The 14,556-nt window shown below is 42.4% G+C and overlaps 2 protein-coding genes across 2 annotated transcripts in view; one reads left to right on the top strand and one right to left on the bottom strand.

Moving 5' to 3' along the window:
- LOC306942156 (mitochondrial ribonuclease P catalytic subunit-like) overlaps nucleotides 1-150 on the bottom strand; it is a 31,697-nt gene extending 31,547 nt beyond the window's left edge. The window contains exon 1 of the mRNA XM_079527899.1: nucleotides 60-150. The gene's annotated coding sequence lies outside the window, so the exon portion shown is untranslated. The remainder of the gene's footprint in view (nucleotides 1-59) is intronic.
- Nucleotides 151-331: 181 nt separating this feature from the next.
- Nucleotides 332-9,523, top strand: LOC306941681 (serine/threonine-protein phosphatase 2A regulatory subunit B'' subunit gamma-like). The gene is made up of 13 exons (XM_079527278.1): nucleotides 332-541; nucleotides 850-974; nucleotides 1,277-1,381; nucleotides 2,624-2,736; nucleotides 3,750-3,847; nucleotides 4,416-4,486; nucleotides 4,642-4,774; nucleotides 6,005-6,060; nucleotides 6,165-6,240; nucleotides 6,416-6,552; nucleotides 7,609-7,746; nucleotides 8,263-8,322; nucleotides 9,074-9,523. The coding sequence occupies exons 1-13, from the start codon at nucleotides 475-477 to the stop codon at nucleotides 9,266-9,268; spliced, it is 1,374 nt and encodes a 457-aa protein (XP_079383404.1). The 5' UTR covers nucleotides 332-474; the 3' UTR covers nucleotides 9,269-9,523.
- The last annotated feature ends 5,033 nt before the right edge of the window (nucleotides 9,524-14,556 follow it).

The raw sequence follows: 14,556 nt of genomic DNA, 5'->3' as shown, positions 1-14,556 counted from the left end.
CATTTATCATCCCTTAAATACGACTCACGTATCACTTCATAGACAAGTTGATCACTTACATAGTTATAAATAAGATCACTTCATTCCGCTTAATTTCCAACCAAACTTCACTAGAAGCATGACTTCAGTGCAGTCGCACACTATGACGTCATATACACTCGCCAGTTTACTTTGTTTGTGTTCCGGTTGTAGAATCTACGATCCCACTGCCCGGCGGCACGGTCGCGCTGTGATTGGCCAGTTGTATACCAAACAGGGCGTTCTCCCCGTGTCATTGGACGATGTTGTCTCCACGACGATCGACTATCCAATCACGTCTTGATCACCCTCCTACGGACTATGGGAATGTAATAATGTATACTCTGTTAGTGATTTGTGAATGAATGTTTGTTTTATGTTTTGACTTGAGGCTTACATTTTGTTTTCGATGAAGATGTCTCATTTGTGACAAACTGACGCTAGTCCGGAGCGAGGATGGAACAAGACGAGCCGTCCAACTGGTCAGATGTTTTAAAAAGGAGACTGGCCAACTCCAAAAAGGGTGAGAACAACTAGATTGACTGTCTGAGTTTAGACGGAAATACAGAAACTAGCAGATCTATCGCAGCGCAACGCCTTGTGAGCTTTGTTTTGATTGTATTGTTCCACTTTTTGCTTTGGCAACAATGTAAAAGTATGTTTTCCCATGACGATAAAGCCATTTGAATTGAATTGAATTGTCAGCTTATAGTTGTAGGTCTCGGTTTCGTTGCGGAACAATCGATTTGAGACCTGATAGATTCTAATGATTTGGCACTGTGTGTGTGTGTGTGTGTGTGTGTGTGTGTGTGTGTGTCTGTGTCTGTCCAGACGAGAGGAGCGAAGAGGAGAAGAAAGCAGAAGAGACGGACTTGTTCACCAAGTTCTACTCTGAATGGAGAGGAGGGAGCAACAGAGACAGCTCTTATAAGAACATCCCACGCTTCTACTACAGGGTATCGTGCTATTATCACGTTATAGAATAATAGAGGACATCTTTTTATGTTACTTTATGATGAATTGAAAAATGGAGGACCCTGATGTAAACAGGTCTTAGTGTTTTTTTTCTGTTTTTATCCTTCGCAGTTTTTGTATTGACTTGCAAACTGATAATACAAATTTCAATCAATCGTCTAAAAAAAGGGAGGCTATGCTAAGTTGTTGTTACTATTATGGAGTTGTTCTAAGTGCCAGGAAGGATGAGGTCTTCTATTGTGTTGTCATTTTGTTGATAACAATGGGGTATTTCCTTGTGTAGTTGCCCGCAGAGGATGAGATTGTGCTGCAGAAGCTGAGAGAGGAGTCGAGAGCTGTGTTTTTGCAGAGGAAGAGCAGAGAGCTGCTGGACAATGAGGAGCTGCAGGTATAACACACACACACACACAGTCTTAGATATCACACAATAAGTGACTATATGTAACGTTCAAACTGCGTTGTTGTGTTGTGGAATAATGAAGTTCCAGACCACTTCTCTGTTGACAGTTTATTCTGGTAAAATACACAGAAGTATCTGGTCAGTCACTTCTTTTGTTGTTACACACGACACCCAAGCCTCAGCACGTATATAACAGAATTATCAGCGTGACTGTCACCAAGAGCATGTTTTTATAAACCGTTTACAGTTTGGTATGACAACATTAACACTAAGGTAGATACATTTAGCATTTAGCGTGAATTTAGTTCACGTTATCACAGTAAGCGCATTACAGACTCACAAATATTGTGTACTGAGTAACACATCTTACCATGGGTATATCTCATTTAGACTGGCACTGCTCTAACGTGAACACCAGTTTTAAGATAGTCTCGTTAGAGCCCGCTGCAGTTGTGTTCGATCCGAACTTAAACCGGGATGCCAAAGCGTACAATTCTGCTAGTAGAGTTGCAAGGCCGAATCTTAGAATCTTTGCGTAGTACCTGGAGTATCTCTCGTGTCCAGAACGGGATCCGCCATCGAACTGACTAACGCATTTATAATCCTCCTTCTTTTATATTGTTAATTAGATGCGTGTCATGATGACATCACCCGTGTATATCCATATTTGGTCTACATTAGTCTGATGTCAGCACTGGATATCGCTGTTGTCTCCATACGTGGGGCTATAGGTTATCCCCATATATGGAGCTCTAAGTGAAAGCCTTCGTAACACCAGTGTTACTCAATGAGGTGCCACACACTAACCAATAAGAAATGCTCTTACTGAAGGATCAAGTGTAACCCACCAAACTCTGTTACACTATAAGTGTAATCCTAGTAGTACCGTATTAAGATGGACGCATATTCCACTTGTAGGTGATAATAACCTACTCACCTCTTAGGTGGTGTAGGTCCGTAAATAACAGATATATGTTGGGGTGAGCGGTGAGTCTCTTATCACCGCGGCTAAAGTGACGTCACGTCATGTTGTAGTTTTCCCAACCACAGCGGTGAGTAGTGTATCACCTAAAAATAGAGTATGCGTGGGGTGGGCCTTTACCGTCTTTGCCCCTCTGCCTGGTTTATCTACCTCTGTCACCTCCTGTTTTGTCTGCCAGTGTTTGGCTGGCTGTGTATAATCCAATCCGTTCAGTTCTTTTCTCTTTGTGCTTGTCCGTCTGTGTCTAGAACCTGTGGTTCCTGTTGGATAAGCATCAGGTGCCTCCACTCACTGGAGAGGAGGCCATGATCAGCTATGAGGCCTTCCTGAAAGTAAGGGAGAAGGCCGGGCCCAAATGCAAGTGAGTATCCAGAGAGAAGGGGCGGAGTGTACCCGTTATGCATCTAAATAAACCATGCCAAGCTCAAGATTATATTAACATTGGTAATTAGTTAATCAACAAGCAATGATCCTCGGCACCATCAAAACAGTAAATCACGAGAAATAATATGTCACTCTGACGGATCACAGTGAGAGTTGGAGGTAATTATTTTACTAATTATCTTTGCAGAGGTTATGACTTATTTTTCTCCTCCTCATCTCTCTGTTGATGGCTTTCTCAGTCCCTCCATCGTCCTTCCATTGACCATTTTGTTCTCAAGAAACATTATCTCAAATTCGACTGGATGTGTACCAGCGGATAACCCCTCCTTATTTGGGTAGACTGGGACCCACCTACACTTTCTATGGCATAGGCAGCTCCTGGCAGGATCCGCCGGGAGAAACTAGACTTTACCCAGACCTTATTTTTTTCTCCATGGAAATAAAAACGTCTGGGTTTCCGAGGCTAGATTTGGGTGACCTAGTGGCCTTTCCTGTGGCGCCACCCTTAGGCCAAACCTGTCACATGCACACAGTTTATCTTGGAATGGAATGGATACATTTTAGTGAAACTTGCTGAGTGCATTCATCCAAATTCATGCTAACTAAAGGTGGCCTTACACTAGCCGATTCTTTTCAATCTGATAGCACCACACACTACAGGATAATCGGAGCGGGGCAGAGCAAATATCAAACATGCTTGATGTTGATCGGGTCGATCCCGATCGCGCCCCGAGCAGATCGATTGAGTCGGGCACCCCCCGAGCGTCAAAAAATGCCCGATTATCGGCTAGTGTAAGGCCACCTTAAGACTAGTAGGAACCCTATATATTTGAGTGACCTATCCTCTAGTGCCACCTTCTGGACAAAATGTAAATCTTTTCCCACAGGATGTCTTATAACACAGGGCAGGTGATTTTGGTGACCCCATGGCCTATCCTCAGCTTTTTACATGCCCCATATGTCCTGTCTACTCGCTCCTATCTTTCGTAGACAATTCTTCACAGCCAAAGTCTACTCCAAGCTGTTCCACAGTGATCCCTACGGCCGGATCTCCATCATGCAGTTCTTCAACTACGTCATGAGGAAAGGTACCGATTGCTCGTTTGTCTGAACGTCATCGTTGCGAGTGGATTTGCCTCTCATGCATGCGTTTCATCAAACACTCATTTAAAAAGAGCCTGCTTACACAGCAGAAACATCAGTAAATGTGGGTCCTTATTCGTGTGTGTGTGTGTGTGTGTGTGTGTGTGTGTGTGTGTGTGTGTGTGTGTGTGTGTGTGTGTGTGTGTGTGTGTGTGTGTGTGTGTGTGTGTGTGTGTGTGTGTGTGTGTGTGTGTGTGTGTGTGTGTGTGTGTGTGTGTGTGTGTGTGTGTGTGTGTGTGTGTGTGTGTGTGTGTGTGTGTGCGTGCGTGCGTGCGTGCGTGCGTGCGTGCGTGCGTGCGTGCGTGCGTGCGTGCGTGCGTGCGTGCGTGCGTGCGTGCGTGCGTGCGTGCGTGCGTGCGTGCGTGCGTGCGTGCGTGCGTGCGTGCGTGCGTGCGTGCGTGCGTGCGTGCGTGCGTGCGTGCGTGCGTGCGTGCGTGCGTGCGTGCGTGCGTGCGTGCGTGCGCGCGCGCGCGCGCGCGCGGCGCGCGCGCGCGCGCACCTCTTTCTCTCTAGTGTGGTTGCATCAAACCAGGATAGGTCTGAGTCTGTATGATGTGGCAGGACAGGGTTACCTCAGAGAATCGGTAAGCGTTCCTTCCCACAGTGGTAGAGGGATAAATGGGTAGAGGGATAGACAGTTTTTCATGATTTAATGTCATGTGATGTTCATATCTCCTCTCTCTCTCTCTGTCTGTCTCTCTCTCTCTCTCTCTCTCTCTCTCTCTCTCTGTGTTTCTAGGATTTAGAGAACTACATTCTAGAGCTGATACCCACTCTGCCGCAGCTGGACGGTCTGGAGAAGTCCTTCTACTCCTTCTACGTGTGCACCGCCGTCCGCAAGTTCTTCTTCTTCCTGGACCCCCTCCGCACAGGTGAGGCACAACTCCTCGCAATTACAGCGCGCTCCAACACACTGACTGACTGACTGACTGACTGACTGCAGGGTCCGCTATCTGAGCCGCATTGATAAAAGAAGAAGATCCAAGAACGAGATAATCTCGTGAATAGCTGCCCACTGTGCCCCTAACCCCTTTTGGTGTTAGCATTATGTTATGCTTTAGCTATTGAAAAATAGCAGATCTACAAGCTCATAGCGCGCCACCGAGTGGCGTGCTACGAGCTTGTAGGTCTGCTATTTTTGAAAAATCGAAGAACGACGTAGAAACATAGCTTTTTCAGAAAACTGTCAGGATGTAGAAGACATTTTTAGAATCTGATCTCAGGTCAAAATGGGTTAAGCTCAGAATGACATAAGATGCCATGTTTATAGCCTATTAATGCATTTATCCGAGCCACGCTGATCATCATCGCTGCTCTCAGCGCCTCGTCGAGTCCGTTCCCTATGCATACAACATATACAGGACTAATCACCGGGGCGGGCGGAAGTGACCCGTCTTCTAGTTCTATGCTTATTTTGCGGATTTCTCTGGCACGTCTAGAGCCACGCTCTGGCCTGGAGGCCTGGGAGGGAATGTTTTAAGTTGACGATGAATTGTCACGCAAAGAATTGCGATTAGCAATTTAATTGTGTTTTTGTCATTGAACAATGGAACATATCTGAATAAAATAGAAATAATTTCTGGCCCAGGCGGTGGCGTAACCGTCTGGGCACCCGACTGGTAATCCAGTCGCAGTGTGCCGCGTGTTCGACTCCCGAGCCCGACACGGCCTTTACTGCATGTCTTCCCCCATCTCTCTCCCGTTTCCTGTCAGCCTACTGTCTGTCCCTTCAAAAAAACCAATAAAAGGCGTAAGCCGCAAAAATATATATAAAAAAAAAAAAAAGAGAAATAATTTCTGTTTGCCTTTTAGGGTTCATACAAAAAAAATGTAATGACGCGTTGGAGGAAAAAAAATAATCGCAATTTCCTGTTTGCCTTTTTGGCTTCGAAATCAACATTTCAAACAAAATTGGAAAATCAAAAATAATCGTAATTTCTGTTTGCCTTTTAGGCTTCGAAATAAAAAATGGAATGCCGCTTTTTTGGAAAATGTTTGAAAATGTTTTCAACATGGAGATGATTATTGTATTGTGATTATCTCAAATAATTGTGATTAGGCGATTATGTAAAAATTGTGACAAATCTTCCTCTTCCTTTTAGGGAAGATCAAGATTCAGGACATCTTGGCGTGCAGTTTTCTAGATGACCTGTTGGAGGTAGGCTATTGGTATAATTGCCTGTACCTGGTCCCTAAGTGAATACAGAAGCCACATGTCTTTCCTTAACTAAATTCCTCCCTGCTATCTCTTTCCCTCCCTAGCTGAGAGACGAGGAGCTTTCCAAAGAGAGCCAAGAGTCCAACTGGTTCTCGGCGCCTTCAGCTCTCCGAGTCTATGGTAAAGCAAAACTACATCTATTCTAAATGTGCCTTTCTGTGCTTTCCAACCTCTTGTAGTATGTGCATACATGCGTATGCCCATTGCAAACTATGTAAAGGTGTTGGTAGCACCCGGAAATACTCGACCTTAATGAAAATGTGTGTGTTTGTGACTGTCTCCGTCTCCACTCCAGGTCAGTATCTGAACCTGGATAAAGACCACAACGGCATGCTGAGTAAAGAGGAGCTGTCTCGCTACGGGACTGGAACTCTCACCTCGGTCTTCCTGGACAGAGTGTTCCAGGAATGCCTCACCTATGACGGAGAAATGGTATGAATAATGTCTCTGTGGCCCTGTCCAGACTAGGGATGTGACGGTAATCATTATTGTGGTTTACCGTGGTTAAACATAAAACCTAGTCCGGACCCTAGGCTTCTAGAAAGACGGCATTAAACTAGCAGCAGTAACTAAACTAACCCAGCACGGTGTCAACTGTTTCATGCATGCAGGCGCTAGCATTATTAAGTGATGTGGATGTGCACGCTTTATTGTACTTTTCTTTTAAAGGAGCATTCAGTGATTTGGGTGATTTGGAAAACCACCCAGTCCGCCCGGTAACAAAATGTGCACATGCACACGCTCTACAGTGGGGGGAAGTGCAACAGGCCAACAGCATGTGCACCAAGGCCCGCCCCCACTCGATCATGATTGGAGGAAGGCCCCTCTCATCCTGATTGGATGAAGGCTTTGCCACCCGCCACCAAAACTGAAACTAGGGTTTTTTGACCCCAGGGGCTCACTGGGGACAGGGAGGAACTCCTTATATGGTCAGCACACTCTATAGTAGGGAGAATTATCCAGAAAAAAAGAAAAAATAAGTGATATTTGAATTAAGTCAAATCACTGAATATACCTTTAAAGATTGAGTGCCACAATCTTTGTATTCTTCCAGTTTTTCATGTGTCTATGAGGTGACAGTACTCCATTAGACACCCTGGAGTCCTTTTTATGTGCAATGGTGTATTAACTTTGTATTTAGGGTTTCTTCCTAGAGGCTGAACACTTGACAGTCAAACGGGTCACTGAAATATACAGTAATATAGTGACATCACACTATCAGCCCCTCCCCCTTTATCATACAACTACAGCTGTGGGTGCGGCTTAAGTTCAGGTGGATCACCACCCATCACCACCCACCAGGCATACTTAATGAACTGTTGGGCGTGGCCACATAAAAACGACATTTTAACAAATACTGTACACTTTTTTTGAAAAAAACTATACCTCCTTATATAACAATAAGACCTGATGATCATGTTTTAGGGTGGAAAGAAGTCATGGCACTCCATCTTTAATATTCTTGCTTCCCATGTCTTTCTCCTCCAGGACTACAAAACGTATCTAGACTTTGTCTTGGCGTTGGAGAACAGGAAGGAGCCTGCAGCGTTGCAGTACATCTTCAAACTGCTGGACATGGAAAACCAAGGATACCTCAACGTCTTCGCTCTGAACTACTTCTTCAGGGTACCGTCTGCAGTATACAGTACACACACACACACACACTCACACTCACACACACACACACACACACACACACACACACACACACACACACACACACACACACTTTGAATACATGACCACTATGCTAGTTAGTTCACAAAAACACTGAAACACAAGGGCAGAACATGAGGCAACACTCACACAATCATAGTGGAATATACAGTGCACATTGTTTATACAAGCCCAGTGTGAATTGATTACCCCTCGTGTCCATTTGTGGATTCAGCTGCGGAGCTCTGAATCCGTCTTGAGAGATTACTACTCCACAAACGCATGACGTTGAACAAAGTACATCATGTGCAAAATCACACAAGACACACAATACGTGCATTCATGTACAGTAATTCTACGGACACAAATATCTTCAGTTTGAAACTCTTTTTATAACATCGTATGTCTTTTAATTTGCTTTGTTATGGCAAAAATAAGTCCGTATACCTAGTAATTAATCACTGTTTCATGCTGTCAATGTTCCAGGCCATCCAAGAACAGATGAAGATCCACGGTCAGGAGCCTGTCTCTTTCCAGGATGTCAAGGTACTACACGCACAGACAAAGTACATCTCCTTTCTTGAAAAACAACGAAACGATGAAGATTGCACGTCTCGCCCACTGATTTACAGCCGTATGATTCTGTTGCGCCTCGGGCGGCGCAGGCAGTGGTGAAGTTGTCTGCTCACCACCGCGGAGCTTGTGGTTTCAAATCCACCGCGGTGCATCCGGCTTTGACCGGCGTCTACACGAACACAATTGGCCCGTGGTCAGGGAAGGGAGGGAAGCCGGGGCGGGGAGGGTGGTTATGGTCACTGCACGCAATCCTACGGGGCTGGGGGGGGGGGGCATCCGTCAGCGGAGAGTGTTGCACGGGAGGCTCTACGCCAGTGGTTCCCAAACTCTTTCATGTCAAGGACCCCCAAATTGGCACTAATTAGCCCGCGGACCCCCATTTGAAAAGATATGCCAGGGACCCCCATAAGAAAAGACTTTTACGGCTCTGGCAGCCCGTTTTGATTTAAATTTTAAATTAAAGGGGTCCATTTGGTTCCATTTGTACACTCAGAGTTACAGACCCATAAGGGTCCATTTGGTTCCAAACTATCATTTAGCTGGGGACCCCCTGGAACTCCCTCAAGGACCCACTTTGGGAACCACTGCTCTACGCCGTCCGGTAGGACACAACAGAAGTGACAACACAGAAATGTGCATGGGGAGGAATCAATTGGCATAAATACTTAATTGGGGAGAAAAAGGGGTACAAAAATAAATAAAAATTCTGTCCGTCTCTCAGGATGAGATCTTTGACATGGTGAAGCCCAAGGACCCCTTCAAGATCACCCTCCAGGACCTGGTGAACAGCTGCCAGGGCGACACGGTCTCCAGCATCCTCATCGACCTCAACGGCTTCTGGACCTATGAGAACAGAGAGGTGCTGGTCACCAGCGACAGCGACAGCAACGTGACCGGAGACATGGACGACACCTGAACATGGGGTTGGGTATGGGTGTGTGTGTTTGTGGGGGATCACTACCGTATTTTCGATAGTCTTTCCTGTGTTTGACATTTAAAAGACTTGTTTGTGCAGTTTGTGCACTGTTAATATTATTGCTGTACAGTAAATATTTTTAAAAATCTATTAAATCGTTATTTTATGTTTTTCTTGAGAGGTGTGCCATTATCCAATATGGCTACTAGTGCTGCACGATTCTTGCTCAAATGTGAATCTCGATTCTCACCCCATTCTCATTTGTTCCATGAAAATATGTATTGTCTTTAGTCTTGTAGTTGCTGAACATTCAACTACATTCAAAATGTGGCACCTGGAGCCAACTACTGTGGCTTTAAACAGACATCAAAGCTAAACCTCTAAAATCTCTCTCTTGTAGCAAAAACATGAGAGTAACTAAAATGAATTGGACAGCCTACTAGTGCTGCACGATTCTAGCTCAAATTTAGAAATGCAATGAGATCGCATAGGTGCCTGAATCTAGATCTCGATCTTGTATCGATTAATTTTTGCAGCACTAATGGCTACTACTGGCTTTCATAATCCATTATTTCTGAATATAGCCACCCCTTTACTGATTCTATGTTTACTATATGACAAAGTTGGACTCAATCAACATTCAATAGGCATAAAATAGAACAAAACTTGAATAAGTTTATTTAGGTGAGATTAAGTATAAATAAATGTAATCTCCATGAAAAAAAACAAGTTATACTCCTTCACATACAAAAATGTTTATAACCGCATTTTGTGACCAATTCAATGGACCCCCTCTAATTAGTGTTTCTAATTGAGTACCACAGACGAAAAACAGTCTAAGTCCAAATTTCATTCTGACCCCTCCACGAAAAGGCCTCGTTGTCCTGACCCCTTATATCATTTATACATTATGGATCAATAGTGTGGACTTGTTTTTCGTCTGTGGCATTCAATTAGTGCCCTTTGTTCCAGTGAAGGGATTTTTTAATACAGCTTCAATTTCATTCTAGAGTCTCTAGACAATTGTTTGCTTGCAGAACCAATGCAGTTTCCTCACTTTCCTGTTTCAGAAAGAATGACAATCCCTCTCTGTAACTATTTTATTGGCTAGAGGTCAGTGACTTCTCTGCTTACTCCGATCTCTCCCTGGATACGAGCGTCTTGCCAAATGTCTAACTTGTAAATTGCAAATTACAGCAGGAATGCTCCAACTAGCCATCCCAGAAGAGTAGAGAACTTACTTCCATGAGCCACAAGACCATTAATGAGGTCAGACACTGATGTTTGGCAATTTCCATTCAATGTCAGGGCGAGCACTAATTAGATGGTGTCCACTGACCTTTGGTCATACTGTAAATATGTGTACAGAAGATGGTTGAAAGTGAACAGTGAGCCTGTTACGTATTGTTACAGATGGAGCCAGTTAAGATGGAGCCAGTTAATGTATTGACTATTGAGACGTTTAAACCAAGCTGACGAAGCGGTACAGGCCTTCTAAGCGAACATTCACAAAAACCTTCAAAAAATTGTGAAAATGGCTGCTCTACATGCTCCTGTCACATTGTGGCACAATATGTTTGCTTGCAGAATAGACTAAAAAGACTAATAGACTAATACTAGTCATTCAGCTACTAATACAGAATAGAATCAAGCCACCCAGGATCCCGGTGAGTCATGACCATAAAACCTTTTAATTCTGTGAAAACAATGAAAAACGCTAAACAAAGGGTATTTATTAAATGTAGTATATCACATATTCTTTTTCTTTTCTTCCACAGAATCAAAAGGTGTTGTGGTCATCATGATTCACCAGGAACCTAAGATTGATTTCAAGCTTGATTCTAGGCTTAGAATAATTGATGCGAATATTTTTGCCAATCTCTATGAAAAAAAGGGGAATTAGTTTTCAGTGGGTCCAGAAAACCATGCCGATGCTGGTATGCTCTATAATGCATGGCGATACCTTTGTAAAGAGTGTTAGGATTGGCAGTGTCTTCTGGCAGAAGAGTCTTTGAAGCAGTTGAGCAGGTCTCTGGGTTTGATTGAGGCTCCTCGCCATTAGCCTGTGCATCTTGTGTAGCCTGCGAGGGGAGGTCAAGTTCATCGTGATTCCATTTGCTATATGTGTGTATTGTTTTTAAACACAAATGTATTGACCATATCACAGACAGTGTAAGTAACACTTCCTTTCCCATCTTTGTTGCCTCTAAGTTAAGACTTATCTTTTGGATAAGCTCTACACTGTATAATATCACAATAAGACTGCTTCAGTGGTTGTTTGCCCTTATATTCTTCCTTTGAGTTGTATTGTAGATATGTAAGAACACTGTGTTATGCAGTTCTCTGACACATTCAATAAGAAATCAACCCATTCTCATGCAGCATTTTACATCTTTCAGTACAACAGTGTTACACCAGTCCTGTTAATCGTGTTAAAAATGTAGCTTTCGTGAAATGGCTTCTCTCGCTCTTCAGAAACTATATTTATTAAAGTTTCCACAACATGAAATTCAACTTTTCAAACGCAATTTTGAACAATCAGGCTCTCACATCATATAGGGGCATTTATGAAAATGTATTTTCAGGAACAGCAACTGATTTGGTTGTACGCGTTGTCATCTGTATCACTACTTTGTTTAATTCCTCACCCTCTTCAGTTCCAAATTTACATTTCCAATGTCCGCCTTTGCAGATTTTTCCAAGCTGGCATGGAATGGAAATGCCTGGGTTTATCTAGCATGAGTATTATAATGACTCAAAGCATAGCAGCGCCCACCACCACCTCAGGACATTGTTGTATTGCAGATGAAATTGCTTCAGAGGCCAGAAAGACATCAGAGTGGTGATTTAGGCTCAAGTCTCAACCTTTAGAAAGAGGTTTAGGGACATAAACAATACGATATTAAATCGTTTTAAAATGCATGTTGTAAATAAGAACGCTATGCAGTCATTTTAAAAATATGTGTTTTTCCCCAGCACGACAGTAACTTCAGTATGATTGGTCCAGACATAGATGCATTTTCTATAGAAGAATATTAGATGTATAAATGACTAATCAATTCTCTATAGTGTGAAATGATATATAAAAACATTTCCCCTTTGTTCAATAATTTGATAATTACTGCCACTGCACATGATTAGAATTTTAGTTTTTTTCTGCTATTGGGGAATCAGCGACATCAGATGGTCGCAAGGTAGGCTATACATATCCTACAAATGGTCTCCTAAGCAAGCAAATCTTACGAACGTCCTGGTTACTGGTGATAGATCCCACGAGAGTGTGCTGGGACAGAGAAAGGTTGATAAATAATAAAGTAGATTTTCTCCTGATTAGTCTCTTTGAAATAACAATTTTAGTATGAAAATCTTGCCATATAAGTTCATGGCAGGGTGGTAACTACTGTAGGTGCAATTTCCCATTGACATGAAAAAAAACAAAAAAAAAACATTTATTGATATACAGTGTAATTCTTTATTGATCCCCGGCATAGATAATTCAGGTGTCGTCAGCACCACAGTATGTAACAGCTTTACAAGTAATATTCAAATACAAATAATGTTAGAAAGTAAGAGATCACAAATAAAAAGAAAAACATATGTAGTCTGACCTTAGCAATCGGATTGACTGGGATAACAGTGTATAAACAATTTCAAAATAAAAATATGGGCATAGCACAAGGCACAATGTATCACCAGATTATGAACAGATACTATGTTAGCTATAGGTCAAAGAACAAAAGAATAGCAGATGCTCTTGATTAGAGGCTATGAGATACAGTACATGCAACTTGTTCCAGTCCAATCCTAATCCTTCTAGCCTCGTCCCGAGAAAGACCCATGTGGGTCAAAACCGGCTGCCATCCTTATTTTTGTTATTCGTTACATTATGCCCAAGACACATTAAACACTTTAACTACTGTATATCCTCGACTCATTGAGTGTATATTTTAAATTAGCCAAAGGGCTTCTCTGTCTTCAAATAACTATGTACAGACTGTAATGTGAGGCTGATATACAGCTCCATCTCAATGAATTAGAATATTGTGTAAAAGTTCATTTTCTTCCGTAATATAATTCAAAAAGTGAAACTTTCATACATTCTCAATTCATTGTGCATAAAGTGAAGTATTTAAAAACGTTTTGTTTTAATCTTGATGATTATGGCGTACAGCTCATGAAAATAAAACAATCCTATCTCAACAAATTAGAATATTTTGCGAGACCACTAAAAATAAATGATATTTTAAACGAGAAATGTCGACCATCTGAAAAGGATATTAATGTATGCAGTCAATACTTGGTCTGGTCTACTTTTGAACAAATTATTTCATCAATGGGTCGTGGCATGGAGGTGATCAGCCTGTGGCACTGTTGGTGTTATGGAAGCCCAGGTTTGTTTGATAACAGCCGTGAATTAATTTGTATTGTTGAGTCTCATGTCTCACACCTTCCTCTTGACAATACAACCTAGAATAGATTCTCTGTGAGCTTCAGGTCAGGCCAGTCAGTTAAGCACAGTAATACCATGGCATGGTTAGTACACCAATTACTAGTAGTTTTGGCTCTGTGGGCAGGTGCCAAGTGCTGCATAAAATGGAAGATCAGCACACAGTGCTGTAACATATCATAATAGATGGTTGTTTTGAGACTCTGGACTTGACAAAACACAGTGATGATTTTGGCCATGTTATCTGCTGGTGTTGATCCACTGACAGTGAAAACTTTTAGAGTGCATTGTACTTCAGTATGTTGACAAGCTTCATGGAGATGCTAATTTTCCTTTCCAGCTTGATTTGGCACCTGCCCAGTGCCAAAACTACTAGTAACTGGTATACTGACCATGGTATTACTGTGCTTAACTGACCAGCGATCTGGCCTGACCTGAACCCCACAGAGAATCTAGGTTGTCAAGAGGAAGGTGTGAGACATGACTCAACAATACAAATGCATTTATGGTTATCAAAGCAAACCTGGGCTTCCATAACACCTCAACAGGTGCATACATTAATATACTTTTCAGATGGTCGACATTTCTCGTTTAAAAAAAATAATAATTCAGTGGTCTCGTAAAATAAATCTAATTTGTTGAGATAAGATTTTTTTTTATTTTCATGAGCCGTACTCATGAAGATTAAAACAAAAAAAGGTTTTAAATACTTCACTTTATGCCCAATGAATTGAGAATATATGAAAGTTTCAATTTTCGAATTATATTAGGGGGAAAAAAATGAACTTTTATTTTTACACAATATTCTAATTCATTGAGATGGAGCTGTATGTACATGTAA

This window comes from Electrona antarctica (genome assembly GCF_951216825.1).
Source record: "Electrona antarctica genome assembly, chromosome: 18".
Classification (NCBI taxonomy): domain Eukaryota; kingdom Metazoa; phylum Chordata; class Actinopteri; order Myctophiformes; family Myctophidae; genus Electrona; species Electrona antarctica.
The sequence above is the reverse complement of the archived record's forward strand: the minus strand, read 5'-3'. Positions and strand labels throughout refer to the sequence as shown.